Source organism: Cynocephalus volans, chromosome 6 (genome assembly GCF_027409185.1).
Source record: "Cynocephalus volans isolate mCynVol1 chromosome 6, mCynVol1.pri, whole genome shotgun sequence".
In the NCBI taxonomy this organism is placed as follows: Eukaryota; Metazoa; Chordata; class Mammalia; order Dermoptera; family Cynocephalidae; genus Cynocephalus; species Cynocephalus volans.
The window spans coordinates 115344468-115368442 of NC_084465.1; the positions used below are offsets into that span (position 1 = coordinate 115344468).

Genomic DNA, 23975 nt, shown 5'->3' on the forward strand with positions numbered 1-23975 from the left:
TTTTTTTAAACTCTTGATGCAAAATACATAGTATCTTCCAATACCACTTCTCCAGTTCTCCAGACACCGACTGGGTGTCCAAAAATTGAATTCAATTCTGACACTGTCTCCCTTGAATTAGCAGTAGATCCCATTTCTATCGGTCCCACAAGACTGATCCCCACTTCAGATGCCAGTTGCAAATCCCAGGCCACCTGTACTTCTGACTGACTGGCTATAATTGAGGGGTTCCCACAGCCCTCTCCTCAGGTTTCATAATTTGCTGGAACGACTCACAGGATTCAGGAGAACACTTCACTTATGTTTACTGATTTATTATAAAGGATACAACCCAGCAACAGCCATGTAGAAGAGATGCTTAGGGCAAGATATGGAAGGTGGGAGTTGCATGGAGTTTCCAAGCCCTCTCCAGGCACTCTTCCCTTCCAGCACCCCCGTGTTTCCAACAACCTGGAAGCCCTCCGAATCCTATTGTCTAGGGGTTTTCATGGAGGTTTCATTACATAAACGTAATTGATCAGTCATGGCCACTGGTGATTAAGTCGATCTTTATTCCCTCTCTTCTCCCCAGAGGTTGGGGAGTGGGGCTGAAAGTTCCAAGCTTCTAATAGAGGCTTAGTCTTTCTGGTGACCAGCCTTGATGCTCAAGCTATCTAGGGTCCTGCTAAGAGTTGCCTCACTAGAACAAAAGATGCTCCTATCACCCATATTAATCACTTGTAAAGGCAATTCAATGAAAATAGTCATTCCCACAAATGGTGCTGGAATAATTGGGTATCCATATTCAAAAAATGAACCTTGAGCCACACTTTGCACCATACACAAAAATTAACTCAAAACTAATGATAGACCTAAATATGAAACCTAAAACTATAAAACTTACAAAAGAAAACATAGGAGAAAATCTTTATGACCTAGGGTTAGGCAAAGATTTCTTGGATCTAACACCAAAGTTTGATCCATACGAGAACAAGTGGATAAATTGGACTTCAAAGTTAAAAACTTATACTCTTTAAAATATACTGTTTAGAGAATGGAAAGACAAGCATAATTCCAGGAGAAAATATTTGCAAATCATTTATTTGATAAATGATTTGTATCTAGAATACATAGAGAACTGTCAATGCTCAAGAATAAGAAAACATACAACCCAATAAAAAATGGGCAAAAGATCTGAACAGACACTTCAGATAAGTTATATGAGTGGCAGATAAGCACATGAAGAGATATCCAACATCATTAGATGTTAGGGAAATGCAAACTAGAACCACAGTGAGGTACCACCGCATACATATTAGAATGTCTAAAATTGAAAAGACTGTACATGCTAAACATTGATGAGAACATGGAGGAGCTGGAACACTCGTGACTGTTGGGAGTGTAAAATGGTGTAGCCATTTAGGAAAACACTGGCATTTTCATATGATACATGTCAAGAGACATGAAGATACTAGAGTAGTTCAAAAAGTTTATGGAAAGATTCGTATTTTCTTTTAATTCTGTTTTTCCATGAACTTTTTGAAATAACCTCATATGTGTCCACACCAAGGCATGCACAGAAATATTCAGAATGGCTTTACTTGTAATGGCCCCAAACGGTAAACACCTAATTGTCCATCCAGAGGTGAAGGGATAAACGAGCTGTGGTATATCCATGTAATGGGATATTACTTAGGAGTAAAAAAGGAATAAACTATTGCTACATGCCAGAATATGAATGAATCTCGGAGTGATTATACTGAGGGGAAGAACCCAGGAAAAAGAGAGTATCTGTTATATGAATCCATGTAAAATTCTGGATAATTCATACTTGGTTATAGTGACAGAAAGTAGTTCAGAGGTTGCCTGGGGGTGGTGTAGGGAAGGGTGGGAGAGGGATAACAAAGAGGCAAGAGGAAACTTTTGGGGGTGATGGACATGTTTATTATCTTGATTGCAGTGATGATTTCATGGGTATATATGTCAAAACTTAGTAATATTTGTACACTTTAAATATGTGTAGTTTATTACATGTCACTTATATCTCAACAAAGGTGTTAAAAAAAAATCTGAATTTAAACCCACTTTGCTACTTGGTAATAGCAAGTCACTAAACCTTGGAGTGTCAGTTTCCCTAGCTGTAAAGTGGGGCTAGAGATATTTGCCACTCAGAGTTATGTGTAAAGATGAGGAATGTAATGTGTGGCCTGTGCTTAGTGGCCTGTAAGTGCCCAATAAGTGGTGACGCATTGGGAGATGATCACTCTTACAAAACAGCTCACTTTCTTGGTCTGGTAAGGCCCCGTGTTGCCTGCATGGGACTCTTGGAGAACAGACGCAGCATCTAGGAAATGTCTCCTCACTGTCCTATGGCCAGGGTTTACCTGGAGAAGCACTTTCCTTGAAGTTTGATGCAGAAGAGGGTTGGTAAGTGGTTATGGAAAGTTTCTTTAGTTTATTTTCCTAAAAACAAGACAAACATGGAATCCTGAACTCTGAAGCTTTCCCAAGTGGCCCAAGGCTCAAGCCTGCTGATTTTTTTATAGAATGGTGTTGACTACCACAGTGAGTTGTGTTGTGTTGCCCAGCACGGGGTTTAAGGGTGTTCCCAAACCTGAGCCTGACTCTCATTTGGAAGCTCTACTCGTGTTTCATTTTCATGTGCGTTTACTGAGCAGAAGCAGAAAGTGGCCACAGCCCACAGTTGCGTGGAAGCAGTTTCTTCTAAGTTATTTGCCTTGTTAAGATGTTTTGGGGCTGGTTTTCCAGTTTTTTGGTTGAACAAGTTGGTGAACCAGAAGTTTTTTCAGGGAATCATCAGGTCTAGAACCAAGTTGTTCATCCAGGAAGCAGAGCTTCCAGAAGTTTGATGTGCTGCCCAGCCAGTTCTTACACTGGCTCTGGGCCCTCATCACTACTAAATGCTGTCTTCTGAATTTGCACCAGGTTCATGGAGGGGCTTCCTTGCCTAGAGATCCTAGGGTTGCTTTTTAAATTTACTTTTTATTTTGAAATAATTCCGAACTCATTGGAAAACTGCAAGAATAGTTTATTTTTTACTCTTTGATTCAGTAAGTTACCAATTTAATTATAATTGTAAATTACAATTTAAGTGACCGATTTAATAAGTCCTGTCACCCCTGAATTCTTTAGGGTGTGTTTTCTTCTAGCAAGGACTTTCTCCTAAGTAACCATAGTACCACCATTAAAATCAGGAAATTAACATTGATACATCACTACTATCTAATCCACAGATACCATTCAAGTTTCTCCAGTTGTCCCATTTCTGTCTTTTTAGCAAAGAACCCACCCTAGGGTAATATGTCACATTTAGTTATTGCATCTCTTTAGGCTCCTCAAATCAGGAGTAACTTCTCTGTGTTTCCTTCATTTTTATGAATGTGGCAGTTTTGAAGATTACAGGTAAAAAGAAACAGATGAAATTAATGTTCAAAATAATATTTCAACGTGTTATCAATATCAAAAGTTAGTAATGAAATGCTTTACTTTTTTTTATATTATGTCTTTGAAATCCAGGGTGTATTTTACACTTATAGCATATCTTAATTTGGACTGGCCACATTTTAAGTGTTCAGTAGCCACATGTGCTAGTTGTAGAATGTTCCTCAGTTTAGGTTTGAAGATTCTTCCTGATTAGATTCAGGTTATGCCTTTAAATTTGGTAGAAATAATATAGAAGTGGTGTTGTGTTCTCCACATCTATCATGTGGTATGCAATATTGATTAAGATAGAGTCTGCCAGGTTCCCCTAGTGTGAAGTTACTCTCTTTTTCCTGTGTGATTAATAAGTAATTTGCAGGGAGGTTCTTTGAGGCAAGGTAAATATCTCATTCCTCATCCCACTTTTACCCACTAGTTTTAGCATTCATTGATTTCCTCCCTAAAATCATTCCTACTTAAATGGTTGCTGTATTGTTGTGAGGTACTGTTCTATATTCTCCAGCGCTAACATGTTGTATTTAATTATGCTATATTGTTTTATGTTAATTTTCGTAGGGTTTTAAATAATCTATTGTTCTAAGGACGAGTTAGGTAAAATATCTAAAATTTTTAAATTTAAAAAATTAAGATGTGAAATTGTTCCAGTCAACAGAATAAATAACGTGAAGTTTAGGCAAAAACCAGTTAGCTGAAATGTATGGGCCAAAAGTAGATTAGTGAACAGAGTAGCATAGGAACACTGTTTTTGATTAAAATTTTCAGTTTTTGTCAAGTCTTTTATCTGCCCTCATCCCAGGTTTGTTTTTAGCATGCTGATTTACATGACTATATTAGCCTCATAGTCTTTGTGCATGTTTCCGGCTGCATGAACATCAGTAGGCAACGTGCATTAATGGTGAGTCACATTGATGCCAGTGTCTCAGCTTAGGATCCATCCTGTGTCTGTAGTCATGTTTGTAAGCAGCTTTTCTTCCCCAGGAGCACTTGGTGTTAACTAGAAGCTGGCTCCCAACACATTGTCTTCTATTTTTAATGACTTCATTGTACGTTTCTCCCCTTTGGCCATGATGAACAGTTAATAGGCTTACCACTGTCAAAGCCACTTGCCTTTCCGGTAATCAAGGGGGATTAAGTCTGTGATCATGACTGAAAAGTGAAAAGTAACATCTAACGTGAGTCTATGAATTTTTCAACATACAGAATTTACAGCAGACCGCTGTGTGCATACACGGAAATCTTGGGTTCAGGGAGCGTTGTAGCTGCAAGAAAAACATGTCTGGCTGTTGCTGGACTAGCTGTGTCCAGGTCCCGCCTGCTCTTGATGACTTTGTGCAGAGCAGGATCCAGGCTGGACAGCTCCACCCAGCCAGCATGGGCTTGCTGGGCTGGGACTGCTGTGCGCTCTCTGCTCTCCCAAGTGCGAACGTTGTTTGTTTGGGACTGAGTTTTGTACTGGAAGGGCAATGCCTCAGGGAGGTGCTGAGAGCTGTGAAGAAGGTACGGTAGGTAAGTCAGGTGGTAGAACAGGCCTGGGGTGTGGCTTTGGCTGAGGTTTCCAGTCAGGCATTCCTATGGAGGTGCCATTTGTGGTGATGCCTGGGTGTTGGGGGGCAGCCCTGCACAGATCTGGGGAGAAGCTTTCCAAGTGGAAGGAAGCCTGGGTGAGGGGGCTGAAATGGGGAGGAGCTTTGTGCGGGGGGAGTGACAGAAGGCCAGAGTGATTGGAGTGTAGCGGGAGACGGGGTGGGGGTCAGGTCACACAGGAGTGGGTGTCAGGATGACGGGGCCACTGGTGGGTTCCAGGTGAGGGTGCCAGGCTCTGGCTCTACTCAGGCTGCATGTGGAGGATATGGAGGGGGCTAGAGGGGACACTGGGAGACCATAGGAGGCTGTCACATACCCAGGTGTGAGGTGGTCGGGGCTCAGAGGAGGACTGTAGTAAATTGTGGGGAAAGTGGCTGGCATGAAAATGGCAAACCAGAGTCATGTCCCTGAAAGAACACATGACTGCATTCATACCCTCCTAACCCCTGCGGGGAACGGGCCCTGAACTGAGTCCTGCACGCACGTACAAAGCAAATGAAGACCACGCAGTGAGAATAGCAAAGTCTGTTTATTCAGGGCTTGCTCTAGCAGGAGAGTCAGCTACCATCACTTCTGTTTGGCAGAGACTCAAAAGCAGGCAGAGGAGTGGGGAGCTTTGGAGTAAAGTGGAGGCTTCAGGTGTGCCCTGAGTGGAGGCTGGTGGCCAGGGGAAGGTGGAGGTGGCTCACTCAAAGTGGGCATCCTGCATGGTTGGTTAAGGGGGCATATTTGGCTTTCTCTGGTTGGTTGGTCCTAAGTTGGAAGCAGGTACCAAAATTAGGGAAGTTGTCAGTTGTTAATCAAGTCCTGGTCATTTTGAGCCAATTATTACAGGTGTTATTTCTGGCTTTCTAGACTGGTTGCTAGAGATCATGGTCTAATGTCTGCAAATCTGGCTTATCAAGTAGGCTGGCTTCCTGGGCTGGTTGCTGTAGACTGTGGGTCAGAGTTTTGCTTTTTCAAATGGTCTGGCCATTGTCTGTATATCCAGTCTCTCAAAGAGCAAGTACAACGCAGTCCATTCCTTTGACTTGTCCACAGTCCAGCCCGTGGGAGAAATGACCATTGATCTGGTGTGTTGGGAACAGAGTGGCTTTGTCAGTTACTGTGTCATAGGGTTCACTTGAAAACTGGCAGAATGTCAGCAGAATCTAGCTTACAGGCATGGTTTGTGTGCCCTGCAGTGTCTCTAATTTTAAAAAATTAGTTACCATGTTAAAACAAAATAAAACAAAAAACACTAAGATTTTTCATAGAAACCTGAAGACGTGCACTTGGCTGGACAGAGTAGCCCTGCCTTTTCTGATGGAATGTGTGCTTTCCTGTTCCCACTGCACCCCGGTGTCCACAGCTGCACTTCCTGCCTGGCCTCTGCAGGCATCTGCTTTTTCAGTTCCAGCAGGTCTCGCTCAGATGAGATGTGAGGGGGGCAAGCTTACACAGCAGGGATGAAGCAGAGCTGCTCTGGTTTCAGCTGGGCTGGGCGGCCAGGAAGCCTCTTCTTCTATCCCCTTGAGCTCCTTGAGGGCTGCTGTGGTTGGTGGGGGTGGGGACAGAATGCCACAGAAGGTGTCAAAGCCGTCACTCATCTCAAGGGTAGGTGGACCCCCCGTTTTCAAAGGGCGCAATTAAAATGAAATGCATATTAACAGCATTGACCGTACAGTTCTGCTGAGAGAGGCTTATGTTTTCTGTTATGATTCACGCCGCAGTTCAGAACTTTACCATGACAAACATTTGCTGTCACAGTGAACAACTCAGCATCCTCTGTTGCTGGCTGGAGTACGTACCAATAGGCCTCTGGCCAGGTGGGTTCACTGTATGCGTAGGGACAGCAAGTGTGTCCCCAGCACACTCCAGCAGTACTGTCATGGGTTTTAGGCACTTAATGCATGTGGCCAAGATGCAGGAACCATGCTGAGTACTAGAAAATGAGTTTTATGCACTGTGATTTGAGTGAGGCTAAAGAGTAGACTCTCTAATTGAAATGATCTCTTGGATTTTTAAAAAAATGATATCTGCATGCTTGGAAACAGATCTCTGAACAATAGATTTTGAAACAATCTGTTACAAAAAGCCTGTTCCCTCTGTACCACCAGAGAGCCCTGAGCTCGTCCACCTTGTCACAGGACGCTCATTGTTGTCTTTTTCGATTTCTTCTCCTGAGGGTTAAGGAGTCAAGTTATGAGGTTTTTGAGCACAGGAGTATTTTCTTAACTTTTGATTATGGAAAAAGTCAAAGACAGAGGAAAGTTCAGTAGTACAGGGAAGCCCCATGTACCCATTACCCAGTTCAAATGATGGTAAACTCATGACCAGTCTTGTTTTATCCATACTTGCCCCCATATTATTTCCATGTAGTTCTTAGACATCATTGCATATATAAGTAAGAATTTTCTTTTTAAATGAATGTTAAAGTCCTTTTGTCATCTCATCAAACTAATGTCCAGACATCTGTCTGGTTTATGGTCCAGACTTTGTCACTTTCTGGCCCTGTGATCTTGGTAAGTCCTTCCCCTCTCTGACCCTTCGTGTCCTCTTTTGAAAAACAGAGGCAGTGATTCTTTCCTACTTGCCTTGGTGGTCCAAGAAGGTCTGCTGAGAACAAGGAGCATTACTGTAGCACTTGTGAATGGATGTACCAGTGTCGACAATGATTTGTCTGGTAGTCACTTGCCACGTAGAAGACGGCTCTTCTTCCCTCCCTGCTGTTGCCAGCACTGTTCACTCCCATGCTCTGCAGGTGCCACTTGGCAGTCCTGTACTTGGCACTGCTTGTCTCAGGGTTAAGTCATTTTCCCCAGGTAACTGATGAGAGCTGCAGGCTGAGAGGTGAAACCCTGTGGCTCCTCACACATCTGTTTGGCCCAGTGTCCTGCATGCCTGCCTTCCCTTTGTCCTAGGCCAGGGTTCTGCTCTCTTGGGGCCAGTTCTGCACAGGCTTGTGTCTGATGGGGCCTGGCCCACCCCCGCAGATGAAAGGGCTGTCATGGGCAAGTAAGCCCATCAGTGGTTTGGGCCCCTGGGGTCTTGTTTTTTGCTGTTATTTCCTCTGCCTAAAAATAGCATTTTCTATTGTTGGTACCTAGTTTAGAACAAAACTGTTTGTTGGTCAGAAGTTGGTGCAGCAGACTTCCTGACTGCCTGTGGCCCAAGGGCACAGTGAGTCCTAGGTTCTGGGAGCCTCTGGGAAGCAGGGACCCTGATTTAGCACGACGTGGTACATCGGTAAAGTTAAATTAAAAACTTAATTTTAAAAGAAAAGGAGAAAATATGCATAGACTTAGCCAGAAAAAACAGCCACTTAAAATGAATTGAGCCAGCCCCCCTCCTTAGAGGAGCAATGTCCTGTTTTGTTCAGTGCTGCCCTGGCTTGTCAACTGCCCAGAGTCCCGTTTTTTAATTGCCCCACAGCCAGGAAATTCCTGCTGAAGAAAGAGTGGCTCCATCCTCTCCTGAGTCTTTGCCTTTCCTTGGCTCCTCCTGTGGCCATGTCAGCCGACCCTGAGGGGACCTGGCGCAGTGGTCAGGGCTACTCCTCCTGTCTTGGCTGAGGGCATGATGGATGTTGCCTCGGCCTGACTCCCTGTGTCTCCTGTTACTGTAATGATGAAATGAACCAGGCTAATGAATAGTGCCTGGCATGTAATAAGGTGAATTACGGTCCCACATTGGCAGGCCCCTTGTTTTCAGCCTAACAATAGCAACCACAGCTCATGAGAAATACAGACACACCCTGCTTACAAGTGGAGGAAACACTGGTGGCACCTAAGTTATTATATGAGTGTGCCTCAGAAAGTGTGTGGAAAAATAGAATTAAAAGATAATACAGGGTTCGGATCCCTTCACTGGCCGGCTGCCAAAAAAAAAAAAAAAAAGATATGAATTTTTCCATGAGTTTTTTGAAGACCCTTGTTGGTTTGACCTTGCGTGGTTCAGACATGGTGCTGAGTGTGCCTGGGAGGGCATCTCTGTGCTCTCTGAGAAGAGGCAGCTGTGGTGGGCCAGGGCCTTGCTCCTCTCTCCTACAGCTGCCCATTCCATATTGCTGACCATAGGTCGGAGGTGTCCAGACAACCAGCCTTTGATCCAGCTCTACCTCCAAAACCTGATACTTGGATAGTTACCCAAGCCTGTGTCTTCTTTTCTCAATTCGTTCTGGATTCTGAAGAGAGGAGCAGGGTTATTAAGTAGCTCTCTTAAATCTCTCAAAGTGGTATTCCAAGACTGGAAATAGTTGCCTCAGAATCATGTGATACGGTCTTTAGCTCATGCATTTGTCATGACCATGGACTCATAGAATATTTGGCTGGAAGGATCCTCAGGCAGGCCTTTAGTCCGTGGGCACCATGATCAGGGTGAGAGTGGGGGCTGAGCAGTGAACACTAGTTGGTCTGAAGACTTGAGGTTGGCAAGAACAGCTCTGGCATAACCTTGATACTCAGCGGACATGTTAGGGATCTTGGTAGCAAGCAACGGACCCTGCTTCTGGGTGACTTAGAAAGGAGTGTGTTGGGATGCTGTAAGGAGAGGGACACACAGGGCTGGTTGGCAGTAGGGGCCAGGCAGGGGACGAATGGGCAGCACAGCAGCACCTCGTGGCCACAGCCACCTTCCCTCTGTAGCTGCTACCCTGGAGCCCCTGCAAGTGGCCCTTTGTCCCTTGCTCAGGTTGAAAGTGTGTCTGATTGGCTGACATGAGCTCTGTGTCCACTCCTGGCTTTCATAAGCTCCCACTCCTTCAGCTTCCTGCTTTCTGGTTCTCTGGATATGGGTACCTGGAATTATTCTCCCACCAAAATCACAAGTATAAGGGCAAGACAATTTTAAGAAAAAGTTAGGGAAGGAAATGGCTGGTAGGCAGTTGGACATTACCAGATGACTCCTGTCGTGGGGTGGCCAGACGTGGTGCCTGGGGCCAAGCGTGTTGAGCAAGGAGGTGCTTGAGAGCTATGAGAGTGCTGAGCTGGGGCGCATCTGGTCCAGTCAGGGAAGGCCTGTATGGGAGGATCGGTGGGTGGATACTTGCGGGGGGCGGGCGGTGGGAGAGAGAGGGCTGGAGGGAAGAGTGTTCTAGATGTGTGTGGGGTTAGAGGTAAGATGGTGTGTGGCCTTAGCGGTGAGAGGAAGGGGGAGAGGCTGGCCAGGGTCCCACAGAGAGGGGAGGGCAGGACTGGGCTGGAGCCCATGCATCGTTCTGCCTCTGCCGCCGCCAAAAGGAACACCAGTTGAGGGGCTGGGGGTGTTGACGTTTATTCTCAGGCAGTGACTAAGAAAGTTCTGTTATGGCACAGGGGCCTCTGTGAGAAACGTTCGCAGGGTCAACAGTCAGGAAGAGCGCGGCCCTGACGTGCAAAGCTTGCGTGGAAGGAGAGGTGACGAGCCGAGAGAGTGGGAGCAACGGAGCTGGCACTGGCCTCGGGCGCCAGCCAGGACTGCGGGGGAAGTGGCCATCTCTCTCCCTCCCTCTATAGTGAAGTGACAGTGAAAACATTCGTGTTTCTGAAAAACGAAGCTGGACACCAAACCAGAGGTGGTGGGGAGAGGGGAAAGGGCAGAGAGGGCTGCTGGCTCATCTTTGGGCAGATGGGGTATTTGGAAAGTCCAATATATTAGAATGCCTTTGATCTGCCCACAGAGTACACTTTTCTGAATGACACCCAGGAGGGTCCTCTTCAGTGGAAAATGTGAATCGTCACTTTGAGAGGGAGGTAGGACTTGCCACTGTGTCACATTGGGTGGCCAGGGTGGCCCCTGGCACAAAGGATCCTACCACTCAGGCAGTGAGAGACAGCTCTGACTGTCTGGTTACCTTGCCCTGAGTTCCTCAGAGTTGGGTGCTCTGGGTAGAAATGCACAGGTACATGCAGGACAGCCAGGCTCACCCACCTGTGAGGAGATGCTCCAGGTGGTGCAGGAGAAGAAAGCACTGAAGCTCTGTACATCAGGGCAGGAGAGAACGTCTCATGGAACAAAAGGGCCATGTGCACAGGTTCTAGAAAGGAGTAGGCAGAAGTGAGAGTGGGAAGGAGGGAGGGCGTTTCAGAAAGGAAGGCCACGTGAGCAGAGGCAGGGGCAGGAAATGGGATGGTGCCTCACTCCCTGGTCACAGTTTTCCAGCAGCCAAGGCCAGATCTCATTGTCATACTTCCTGCATGATTTTATCATGTCTTCGTTCCACCTATTTATCATTACTTTTTATTTAAATTGCTTTTAAAAAATTTATTTTTTTTATTCAAAATATTTTAACATTTACTTTTACATATTTGTGGGGTACAGTACGTTGTTTGATACATGCATATACTGCATGATGATTCGCTTAGTGTAGATAGCATGGTTTTGTACCTGTTAGTCCACCACTTCCATGCTGCTGCCACCCACTTCCTCTCAGCACCCCTGGTGACCATTATTACATTGCTTTTTTCAAACTAGAACAGCATTACTTGAAATGGAAGATTAGATCCCCGCTGTGATGGCATATTAGTGTAACTGCCTTGGTCTTTACCATTAGCTTTTCTGGGCCCCCATCTGCCCCTTTGGTAGAGCTTTGAGCTTCGTCTTGGAGCTCCTCTACATAGCCATGCCCTCCACTGCTACCAGCGTGATTGTTTATCTTTTTAAACTGGATTGATCTTTTGTTATGTGAGTGGCTTAGAAATACCCTCTCTCTGTGGGAAGTCAAACAGATGCACTCTGGTGCCCATGGTGGCCCATCCTCCTAGCCTTGGCCATGCCTTTTTCCTGCAGTGTTGCTGTGTTGGTTCTATTATTGTTTTAAATTTAAATGGTATCCTAATGTCTGTTTTTTCCCTGTGGTTTTTTTCCAGAGTGATTTTCTAAGACATGAATCTTTTGAAATTAATTATTTTAATAAGTGAGAGCAGTAATCCATACTCTAGGTTTAAGTAGTTTCACGGTACAAAAGGCGAATTCTGAGACCCAAAGCTGACCCTATCCCTGTTCTGCTTCCAATGTGGAGAGGCCCCTGCTGCTTGCGGGAGAAGGGCCACCCCTCCTTGGTCCGCAGGGCCCTGGTGGTTCAGCTCCTCTTCCCCACAGCCTCATCTGCCCTGCTGGCCCTGCTGCCTTCCCTGGCTAACAGATGTCCAGTCACCCGTGGCCCCTATAGTACTGGGATCTGTAGGTACCTCCTTCCCAGACTGATGGCCCCAGACAGTGGTCTCTGGGCTGTGAGCCTCCTGCTGGCAGTGACAGTGTGAGGTACACTAAGGTACAGGTCCCAGCCAGACTTTCTGGGCTCATCGTTGGCTCTGCCCAGCTGGGTGTGTGACTCTGGGCAAGTCAGTTCACCTCTCTGCGTCTCAGCCTCTTTCTTCAACTGCACTTGGAAGAGGATGCTAGTATCTAACTTGGAGGGCTGTCGGGAGGATCAATTAATTGCTGTATGAAAGGCACTCAGAACAAGCATTTATAAGCCAGGCCTCTGCTGTGGTGACTGCTCACTGTGAGCCGCTCTTCCTACCCTGGTAGTTCTTCAGTTACACCCCAGTGCCCAGCACAGGGCCTGGCTTGTTAGTGCTGGATAAATGTATGTCGAATAAAGGGAGAAAGGGATAAAAATCTACCTAAGATGTGTAGGGAGTGCGGGGACAGAGGCTGGGGCCACGGTGGAGGAGTTGGGGTGAAGTTGCGTGCCATGGGAGCTCTCTGCAGGTTCTGCCTGGGGAAGTGATTGGGAGGTGGCGGGGCTGTGAGTGAGCAAGGGCTGGAAGACCATGGTAGGCCCAGCAGTCTGTACCATCGTGAGGCCTTTCTGCCTCTCAGCACCCTCTGCCTGTTGTCTGCCTGCCCTCAAGTATGCCAGGAAGAAAGAAGCCATGTGCTGCTGGCATTTGCCCAAGAGGGCCTTCACCAGTTTCTGGCTTTGCTGTCCCATGTGTTCAGGTGTGACAGAATGATTGAAATAAGCTACCCTTTTTTGATGAACTGCCCCGGTTTTTTTTTGCCTGTTTGTTTCCAGGCAATGCTACTGTGGAGAAGTTGGAGGACTTCATCAACAACATTAACAGTGTCCTGGAGTCCTTATATATTGAGATAAAGAAAGGAGTCACAGAGGATGACGGGAGACCCTTTTATGCACTGGTGAGTGTGGGACAGAGCCCTCTGGTGGCATTTGTGAAGAAATAGAACAGAGCCCGCCCTGGACAAATGCCCCATCTGTGAAGAGCCCAAGTGCTCCCTGCTGCGACAAGGTCCCTGAGGTGAGGGCGAGAAGGAAACAAAGTGGCCAGCCCCACTGATCCAGCCTGTCCTCTGGGCTCAGATTGGGGGTGTCCAGACCAGAGCCTGGGCCCTCAGCCTCAGAGTTCCACGTGTGCCCACAGGAGCCCCTGCCTGAACCCTGGTGGCCTGTGTGCACTTTGTTTTGATTTTACTTTGAGACAGTTCTCTGCAGAGAGGCCACCCCACATGTATGGAGTGTTAGGAATAAAGGGAGAAAATGGTTTTTCATTTGGAATAAGACACAGAGGCTGTGAAAAGTGTGTGGGAACATTAGGGACTGAGGCCTCTTGGGCCCTGTTGTCTTCCGTTTACCCTCGCAGCTAGAGAACGAGATGAAATACAAAGGTGGGGGCTGAAATGCCCCATCTGTGGCCAGGGAGCACCACAGGCTGGTCGGTGGACATCAGGCCCCTCCCAGCCAGGCCCAACCCAGAGAGGAACACCCTACCCTAGTCTGGGGTGTTTCCAAAACTATTCCATGGAAAAAGTGTTATGCAGTCAAATAACTGTAGGAATGCTGGGTGAGACAAGGTAGGAAAGCAGATTTTTTTAGTACCAGACTTCTTGGTGCCCTGTGTATTGGAAGCTCCGTTAACATGCAGATAAGTTTCCAGGATATCTCTGAGTTTGAGAGTACTGCACAACCTTTGGAGTTCTAAAATCTCTGAGAGCCAGGCATGTTGGCTGAGCTAAAGATGAAGGTCTGTCATATAAGACTGGTTACAAATCTGTCTCTGTGGCCGGCAGCGCCTGCACACAGGAACTCAGTGACTGGCTAGAGAGGGAGATGGGGCAGAGTGAGAGCCAGAAAAGAATTGCCTAACAAGTGGAGGGGCACAGCCTGACCCTCATGCTGACTTGTTTTTAGGTGAATCTTGCTACAACTTCAGTTTCCAAAATGGCAACGGATTTTGCGGAGAATGAACTGGATCTGTTTAGAAAGGCTGTAAGTATAGTAATTCCCATTGCCTGTTGGCTGGGCTTCCTATGGGAAACTTCTGTCTCCATCATTAAACTGCAGTCTTTAAGGGTCACTGGGGGGACACAGGCCACCACTGCTGCCCGAGAAAGCCCTTTGCAGGGAGGTGTCACTGAGTACTGCATCCAGAATTACAGCCGCCAGGTGTTTGCTGGGGAGGCCACCATGACTGCCTGGGAAAGAAGGGCTGGACCAGGTGTGAGCCCTATAGGATGAGCAGGAGCAGGGCCTCATGGGTGGTAACAAGCGTTCCTACCTGTCGCTCAAAGTGCCGTTAGGAACAGCGGCAGCATCGTCCAGGAGCTTGTTAGGCCAGATCCCGGTCTGCACCCCAGATGGTTGAATCCAAATCTGCATTTTAACAGGGTGTCCACTGAGTCATTTGCAAGTTCACATTGGAGGGGCACTGCTCTACCAGGCTGCGGAGCCATTTGCTCAGCCCTGGATGCTGTGATAACGACTGGGGAGCTTAGGAATAATTCAGACACTCGTTCCTCACTCAAGATTTGTCCAGTCCAGAGCTCTGAGGACCAGGTCCTGGAGTGGTTACTTATAAATCTTCTCCTGGGCCTGTGAGCAGCCGACGTTGAGCACCAGGCTCTAAGATGAGCGACACAAACTTGTGTGTGTGCAGGAAGCCCATCTTCCCCAGTGGCTCCACCCTGTCTTGGGCAGAAGTTTTAGGTGAGCTTGCCTGGCCCTGGGTCCACATGGCCTCTGCAGCTCCCGAGCCTTCCCCTTTCCTGGGCCAGCCTGGCCCGCCCTCCCTGGCTCTAGTCTGCCACTGAGGCCTGCCTTGATGGCCCACCCACCTTTGAGTAAGGAGAGGTGCCCCTCACTGATACAGTCATTCTTTTCTCAGCTTCTCTGCCTTTAGGGAGGAGGGGCGGGGGGCAAGAGAGGTGACCTGACTCTTCTTGAATTTTGGACATTAAGATTATTTATTTAGGATGACATGACAGGAGTGACCTTTGAGTCACTTTGACTTTGATGCATATTATTGAACTGTTTCCATGAAGTATCGTACCAGTGCACAGTTCTGCCTGTGATACGAGTAGTTTTACTGCATCCCTGCTGGAACTGCTATTACCACTTAAAAGCTGTTTTTGCTGATTTAATAGATGAACGTGCTACCTGCTGTTTCTTCCAGTTGGAACTGATTATTGACTCGGAAACTGGCTTTGCATCTTCCACAAACATTTTGAACCTGGTCGATCAACTTAAAGGCAAGAAGATGAGGAAGAAGGAGGCTGAGCAGGTGCTGCAGAAGTTTGTGCAAAACAAATGGCTGATCGAGGTACCGCGTCTGTTGGTTTCCCCAGCTTGGCTCAGTCCTCCAGAACCATATTTGTATCTACCTGATGTCTGTGGATCCAGGCCCTCTTGGGCCCCTTACTACTCGAGTGTGCTTGGTGGCCCTGTGAGGAGGATTTGGGTACCCTCCTCTGGTTTAGTTGCATGAGTTGTTCATGTGCCCAGGCAGAAGTGGCCAAGCTAGGAATTGCACCAGACCTTTGGGCTCCAGGATCAAGCCGCTGGTTCAGTGGTTAACATCACAGCTCTGGAGTCTGACCTGGGTCTGACTCCTCGGCCAGGTGACCTCATATTTGTTCCCTTCTCTGAGAGGGGAGTGACAGTTTCCACCTCATGGGGGTGTGAAGAGGAGGAACGAGACAGGGCAGTGACATGCTTAGTGCCGGGCTGCCTGGCCCTGGAATGGGCTCACAAAGAAGTTGCCATTATTATTGGTGGTGTTATTGTCAACGTTACATTATTCAGGGCCATGCTCCTGGTTCTTTCACTTAGCCAGAGGCCCTTAAGGAGCAGAGACAGACTTTTAAAGAGGAGCTGTGGAAATCTGGGAAAGGACCAGACTGCAGATTCAGTTTCTAGATACTGTCCCCAGCCCCCATGTTTAGTTCTCCTGATTGGAGCAGAACAAATGCTTCAGTTCTTTTTCCACAAGCGACACCACTGTTTCCAAGAAGTGCGGGCCTGACAGCTCGGTGTTTGCCCAGTTGACCACAGCTCTGGCCCGCGAGTGCCCGTGCCTGTTCAGGATGTGCTCACATCGGCCCTCGTCTTCCTGACTTAGTGGTCAGACCTGTGGCCGGAGGTTGTTGCTTGTGGCTGAAGCCATCCTTCACTTCCTTTTCCGGGAGAGCTGGCCTCAGGTTGTCATTTTTGGGCTCCAGGAGTTTTGGGAGCCTTTGAGTTCTGAGTTACTGATTTCTGTGAATAGTGGGCCACCCCTACTAATCTGACTCGAATTCAGTTCCTGGGGTACCTGATGGGAGGAAAGGGCAGAAAGGTCACAGGGAGGGGTGGTGGTGGGGAGGTGAGGGCAGGGAGGGGGGCTCCTGGTGAGTGCCTGGATCTGCTGGGCACATCCATGTGCATCAGGCCCTGGAGTCTTCCCACGGCCCTGTGGCGGGTCCATTTGCTCAGGTTTTAGCTGCACACTGCAGCTCAGTGGTCGCGTGGGTGTCCGACACCCTGAGTGGCAGAGCCAAGTTCAGGCCCCAGTTTGGTGACTGCAGCTCCCCATCAGTTGCTTCGTCACAGTTTTTCTTCCTCTCTGGGGTGTATTTGGCAATAGGAGACGTTCTCAGGTGGCGCAGGTTATAAGTGACAGTTCTTCCTTGTGGTGCACTCTCTTCGGGCCCTGCTTTTTAAGGGCAGGGGTTACAACCTCTTCACCATCGCTCCTAGTGCAGAATGTAGTGCCTGGCCCCTAAGGCACTCGGTAATTGCTTGCTGAATGGATGACTGGACAGGAGAATGAAGTTCCAGTGGAACAGTTTATTTAAAACTTATAAAAAAAGATACAAGAAATACTTGCTCATGATGGGCAGATTAGGAAATATTGATGTCATAGAGAAACCCACTGAAGTCATGTGTTGTCCCACTGCCTGGCACTCAGCATGCTGGCATCCCCGTTCACAGCGCTCTGCACCTTGCTTTGTACCCACAAGTGTGCGCATAGTCAGCTACGCCCATAGCAGCATGTCAGCCCCTGTCCTCCGTGCTGGTCCTGCCTTCCTCAGAGTGGCTTTCAGCTCTCATGGGAGGGAGGACCAGGAGGCTCTGTGGGCTGCTGAGGGAGGGGAGGGAGCACTGCAGAAGTCAGGACAGCACTTGGAGGACTCCTCTTGCTGACATCTGGCCCTCTATCGCCCTTGCAACAGGGACGAAGCAACAGACTTGGTGGGGAGGAACACCTCCAGGTTCCTCCACTGCCCCTGGCTGGTGGCCTCTCATCTCTGGGACTGTGTTTGCTGAGAGTGAGGACATTGATTGATTGCTCCCAGCTGTTTTCTCTGAGGGGCAAATGCTTTCTGAACCGGTCGGCCTAGTGACGGTTGCTGTGAAGTCTGTGGCAGTTTGGAGGAACAGCTGAGGGATTGCGGGGTGGGGTGCAAGCTGGCCACTGACAAGCCTCCCTGAGGGCAGCACCTTGATCAGAAGGGCTATGTTTCAGGGTCTGATCCTTGGCCTCTCAGAAATGGGACTTCCCGCAGAAGTAGCTTGGTGCCCGCTAACCAAGGTCATATCAGGTGGATGCATCACCCCAGGGACACTTTGTCATCATTGTGATGGGAGGCTTGCTCCATGTTTGGCGAGCCCTGTGCCCTATGCAAGACTGTCCTGGTGTGGAGGTGCTGAGGCGTGTGTGCAAAGGCCCTGAGTGGAGGGGGTCGGATCAGTGGGTGGGCCTCTGAGAGAAAGTCGGACAACAGGAGCATGGTGTCCACTGACCAGCTGCTCTCCGCACATCCTGGACACTGCTGCCCTGTGCAGAGTCCCAGCCTGGAAATGTTGTTGTGGGGCCTGGACATGACTTGAGTTGTGGTTGTCTTTGGCAGGCTAGGGCACCCCACCTGCCCCTCCTTCTCCCCCTGATGGGCCCACAGAGACTGAGTAGGGTCAACAACAAAAAGCATTGGGTGCAGTTGCAGGCACATAGTAGGAGTTTAATGCCACTCGAGCCTGAGTATGAACTTGAACTTGTTCATCAGAGCGTGGGGCATTCCTCCTTGGGATTGATGCAAGCGATCCAGCATGGGACCCCACACCAGGTGCTAGGGACACAAGAATGAGCAAACCTGGACTTGGTCGCTGCTGTCATGGGGCTCATGTTCTGGGAAGGGAGCTCGAGATCAGTCGGTTGCCTCAGTGACGTGGAGTTACAGATGAAGAAGAGGAAGCACAGGAACCAGCCTCAGCTGAGGAAGTGACCCTGGGGGAAGGCTGGGGGGAAGTTAACTGGAGTTGGGGCTGGGGAGGATCCTGAGCCTGTGCAAAGGGCCTGTGGATGGAGGGCGAGGCCAAGGAACTAAGGCCAGAGCGGTCAGAGCACGCGGACTGCGGGCAGAGTGGACAGGGTGAGCCCGGGAGATGGCATAGCAGGGATCTGGCCCTTCAGCTTTAGGTGGTGGGAAGCCCTGAAGGGTGGGAAGAAGCGACAGGGCCAGGCTTGTTTTGTAGAGCTCATGTTGCCAGTGGAGAGTGGGTTACAGAGGGGCAAGAGTAGGCTCAGAGGGAGCACTCAGGAGGAAGTGATAGTGGATTAGGGTGGTGGCTGTGGATATGAAGCACCATTACGGATTTGGGAGCTTGTGAGAAGGTAATAGCCACAGGATGGAGGACAGCTGGGGAGCTGGTCACGTCCCCAAGCCCACAGCACTTGAAGGGCACAAGGCCCCTGTGTGCCCTATGACAGCTGCGGTGCAGGGCACTAGTGCCTCACACACCACCTTCCTCCACTTCTGAAATCCAGCCAGGCTGCCACCCTGCTTCCTGCAGTCAGCTGTCCTGCCTCCCTGGCTGCACAGCCACTCGCCCCTGTCTCCTTCCAGGTGGTCACTTGGCCCTGAGTAAATGCACACCCCTGGCTTTCACCTTGATCTCAAGCCCAGGTTTCACATATGCAGCCCCTGCCCCCCCCACTCCACAGTGAGCACGGAGGTGGGAACGAGGTGGGGGGTTGTCTGTCAGAAATAGGAGTAACAGCTCTTACTTGTAAAAATGAGAAAATAACAGAAAGTGAATGAGCACCCAGGGTAACTCGGCAGGCTTCTTTCTGTCTTCAGTGGTGCCATCTCCTGGCAAGGCCTGAGCCATCTAGCTCCCCCAGCCCACCCGCCACACGCTATTCAGTGTGCCTTTGCCCAGGACCCTGACCCCCCTACACTGGCACCTCCCTGTTCCCACCAGGGGAGAGGATTAGACAGTAACAAAAATGGTTAAAGGTTCACATTCCCAGTCCGTTCGTTGACTGTGATACGTAAAGTCAGCCTACTCGGGTTCTGTGACCTTTGTCTCCGTGCTGGGTCTCTGTCAGTCCTGCCTCTTTCCTGCGACGTGGCAGTAGGGCCAGCCAGGGTGGCCGCATCATTTACAAGCTTCCTGGCTTTGCCAGGGTGTTCAGGCCGCGTGGCATGTGAACCGTGCACGGCTTCTCCTGGAGGCTCCCCTGCCCACCCTGTGATTTGGGGTCTGTCCCTGCCCTCTCTGGACTCCTTCCAGCTTCGTCTGTAAAGTGATGTGGCCAGAAGTGATCTTGGATGGTCCCAGCAGAGGCCCCAGGCAGTAGTGCTGGGAGGTGCTGATCTGCTGCTTTTGGGGTGTGGGTGGGGGCGGCTGGGGGGAAGTGTAAGCGGCGGACCTGCCCCATGGGGAGATTGACCCTTGTGCCGCATCCATGTCCTCCCCTGCAGGGGGCTGCTCTGTAGACGCAGCGCTCGCTGCCTGTGAGAGAAGGGACTGAGGAAAGGCAGGGGCGGGGGAGCCTCACCTCCATTGCCTTTTAGGTCCTTGCCTCAGTTTTCCTTGTTGGAGGCACTGCCAAGGGGGTTGGTGACAGCGTGCAGTGGTGAGGAGTGTCCTCCAGATCCTTGTGCTTTCCTGGGCTCCGGGCTGTGGGACTGCAGAGCGAACAGAGGTGCTGAGGGGCCTGGCTGAGGACGGCCACCTCTCTTCTGTCCCTGCAGAAGGAAGGGGAGTTCACCCTGCATGGCCGGGCCATCTTGGAGATGGAGCAGTACATCTGGGAGACCTATCCCGACGCCACGAAGATGTGCAATATCTGCCACAGACTCCTCATCCAGGTGCGGTTGGGGGGCTGGCTGCATGGTAAGCGCGGTGCCTTCCAGAATTCTCATCTGCCTCCACTGCTGGAACTGCCATTACATGCAACCCCCCCTGCTCCTGCCACACTAGGGCACCCTCTTCTCCCCGGTGCCTCTGCTGTAGTCTGAGGGCTCGTCCTTACTCTATTTTTCTCCAGAAAGGCTCTCACAAGTCTTTCGTGTGACCTGTATTGGCAGTTTGGTGGTGAACTGTTCCTGTGTTGATCATTGTTTTTTGAAGTCTGTTTTACACTGTATGCATCACAGGGCCCTACAACCATGGAACTAGTGCTAGACATTTGTTTTCCTTCTTTTTAATTTTCATCTTTTGCAATTATAAACTATGCTGTGATAGGCCTCTTTGCACATATACCCTTGGGCACCTGGTGATTATTTCCTTGGGTTGAATTCCCAGAAGAGGAATTTCTGGGACAAAGAATGCACGTGTCTTTTTTTTTAAAGCTCCTGATCCACATGGCCAAGCCACCTTCAAAAGCCGTGCTGTCTCCACCCCACTGCAGAATCTGACAGCGGCTATGCTGGGCTTGGTCTGTACAGGTTCAGCCTCTTCCACCTGCGCTAATTGGTCCTGAAGTCTTTAGAAAAACCCACTGCACTAAGGACTTTAGGGATTATCATCAGTATCAACTTGTGGCCTGGAAGATAAATCTATTTAGGTTGCTGGCCATTTTTCTTGCAGCTTCCCTGAAGGTTTGTGAAACACCAGGGTATGTATGAGCTCCACAGTCATCGGCCTTTCTTGTTTCAGGGTCAAAGCTGCGAAACCTGTGGGATCAGGATGCACTTACCTTGCGTGGCCAAGTATTTCCAGTCGAATCCTGAGCCACACTGCCCGCACTGTAATGATTACTGGCCCCATGAGATACCAGGTTCGTGGTCCCTGGGCGCTCACGGGAGGCACTGGGCTAGTGGAACACAGGACCTGGCACTGAGAAAGCCCTCTTAGATGGTGCATTTGTTCCCCTGTGGATTGGGGCTCATTCTGCCTTCCTCACAGCCTGGGGAGGAGGGTTCTCAGTGATGGATGTTGCAGACACAGGCAGGCGTAGCTGTAGCCTTGAGCTGGCGTTACTGTGCAACCAGCCCCTGCCATACACTGTTTCTTTCTGGCCTTTTCTGTGTGCAGAAGTCTTTGACCCTGAGAAGGAGAGGGAGGCTGGTATCTCCAAGTTGAACAAAAAGTCCTTGCGGTCCAGGCAGCATTAGCTGATGTGTCCTGCTGAAGGGCTCGCCGCCTTCTGTGACCTGAGCGATGCCACCCAGTCTGGATGAGACTCGTCAGCGTTTCAGGCCGCACATGAGCCACCTCCCTTGCTCTTTATGTTTGTTAGTGGCAGGTTTGGAATAAAAGTATTCAAAGGAGTTGCTGCAGTCTCAGTCTGTGTTCTTGAGCCTGTGCGTGTGGGGTTTTGCGGGTGGCCTTTCCTTCTTTCCTGAAGTTCAGATGGTAACTCGCTGCTGCAGCTGGCAGAGTGCTCCTGCATGACCACACTGTTCCAGAGTTTCCACCGCCAGGGCAGCTCAGGGTGGCTTTGCCTTCAGTCCTAGCTTTGGTCAGTTGTTTCGTCAGGACTTGGCTGGCCCTGAACCTGGACTTGAACCTTGGCCTTCCCAACTCCCCACAGTCTGGCTCTTCCTCTGGTGCAAGGTGCAGCTGGCCTGAGTGGGCATGTGGTAGGCAGCTCTGCCCAGCCAGCTGCTCCAGCTGGGAGCTGAGAGTCGGGCTAGGTGCTTCCACCTTCCTGGCCCCCCTGCAGCCAGTTGTCACCAAGTCCTGTCTAGCCCACCTGCCAAATGGCCCTCCAGCCCCACGGCTGCTCCCCAGCCCAGGCCCTCACCCATGCCTGCAACAGTTGCTCCCTGCACCATCTCTCCCACTAAGTGAGTCAGTATGCCATGCCTCTGCTGAAGACCCTTTGATGGCTGCCACTGCTCTAGCAGGATCATGTGACCCACGGCAAGGGCTGTTCGTCTCTCAGTGCCCCTCCCTCCCCCACTGTCCAGGGTGCAGCGTTTCTTACACTGCTGCTGCCTCTGTGCACAGAGTCCCCTCTGCCTGCATACTCTCCTGTCCTGTTTCCTGCCTTTCCTGGCTGGCATCTGCCCACTCCGTAGTCCCTGGTCAGCCTCTCACAACTGCAGCACCCAGTCCCCCTCCCTGCATGTCCTTGGTTGTCACCCTTGCCACACTGGGTTTCCCTGTCTCCCTGCCTCTCTTCCACTCCAGTATCAGTCAGGACCCTTCAGTTGTGACAGAAAAGCCAACTCAAACTGGCTCAAACAAGGAAGGACTTGGCTAGAGGGGTCCTTCAGGAGAGGCTTGTGCTAGTGGTTCCAATGATGTCACCAAGTATTCATATTTTTGTTTCCACATTGAGCTGGCCTCATGCTTAGTGCCTACAAGGTGGTTTCCCAGACATTCCAGCCACTTTCCTCATGGTAGCAAAGCGGCTGCCATATTCCAGCCCTCACATACTCATGCCCATGTCAGGAGGAAGAGGATGGGTCTCGTCTCATGGCTCCCCATGCCCCAGCAAACATCCTCCTGGCTCATAGTGCCAGATACTTATGGAGGTGGGATGGGATAATCCAACTGGCATTAGACAATCAAGGCTCACTCATCTGTGAGCCAGGGCTAGGTCAGTCCCTCCCAAGACACATGGCTGAGTGAGGAGGGGGTTCTCCCTGATCAAGGTGAAGATGCTATTGCCAGGCAGGGGTCGCTGAACTGTGAGCACCGAATTAGTGGGGTGGCCTCCACCCATGCAGGCAGGGACACTCTGCCTTGTTCACCTCCATTGACCTAGTGTGAGGCGGGTATGTAAGACATGGTGAATGAATGCCACCTGCTGGACCAGATCCAAGTCCAGAATCCTCATGCCCACTGATAATGGACCCTGGACTTGGTGGGGAGCTTTGTAGGTGTGTCAGGCAAGCAACAGAAGCCAGCCCCTGCTGGCTTAACCAGAAAAGAGGACAAGACAGCTTGCTGAAATGATAGGAAGGCAGAACCAGTTTAGAAAAGAGCGGTTCTTGGGCCGGCCCGTGGCTCACTCGGGAGAGTGCGGTGCTGATAACACCAAGGCCCCGGGTTCGGATCCCATATAGGGATGGCCGGTTCGCTCACTGGCTGAGCGTGGTGCTGACAACACCAAGTCAAGGGTTAAGATCCCCTTACCGGTCATCTTTTAAAAAAATAAAAAAAAAAAGAAAAAAAAAAAAAAAAGAAAAGAGCGGTTCTGAACAGTTGGTCACAAGAAGGACTGCTGCTGCAAGAAGTCGGCTCCAGCCTTTCGTTCATCCTCCCAACAGGCCCTCAGTGCAGCTCCCGGGAGTGGCCCTTGATTTATAGCCCTCCAAGACTGCACTCCCCGGGGGAAAGGTAGTGCTCCCAAGTGCCATCAAGGTGCTTGCTGTTCCAGAGGGAGAAAGGGTGCCAAGGGGTGAGGAGCCAGCCAGCAGATAGCATGGCCAGGGGCAGGCAGTGTGGGACAGCTGGTGTATTAGTCCGTTTTTGTGTTGCTATAAGAGAAATACCTGAGACTGGGTAATTTATAAGGAAAAGAGGTTTATTT

The 23975-nt window shown here is 49.7% G+C and overlaps 1 protein-coding gene across 4 annotated transcripts in view; it reads left to right on the forward strand.

Annotated features, from left to right (window-relative positions):
- Nucleotides 1-21762, forward strand: part of NSMCE1 (NSE1 homolog, SMC5-SMC6 complex component) — a 32267-nt gene extending 10505 nt beyond the window's left edge. For all 4 annotated transcript variants that reach the window (XM_063100315.1, XM_063100316.1, XM_063100317.1 and 1 more), the window contains 6 exons: nucleotides 13007-13128; nucleotides 14138-14215; nucleotides 15399-15545; nucleotides 20242-20358; nucleotides 21149-21269; nucleotides 21527-21762. In XM_063100315.1, coding sequence (XP_062956385.1) covers nucleotides 13007-13128; nucleotides 14138-14215; nucleotides 15399-15545; nucleotides 20242-20358; nucleotides 21149-21269; nucleotides 21527-21606 — 665 coding nt within the window. In that variant the 3' untranslated portion in view covers nucleotides 21607-21762. The remainder of the gene's footprint in view (nucleotides 1-13006; nucleotides 13129-14137; nucleotides 14216-15398; nucleotides 15546-20241; nucleotides 20359-21148; nucleotides 21270-21526) is intronic.
- The last annotated feature ends 2213 nt before the right edge of the window (nucleotides 21763-23975 follow it).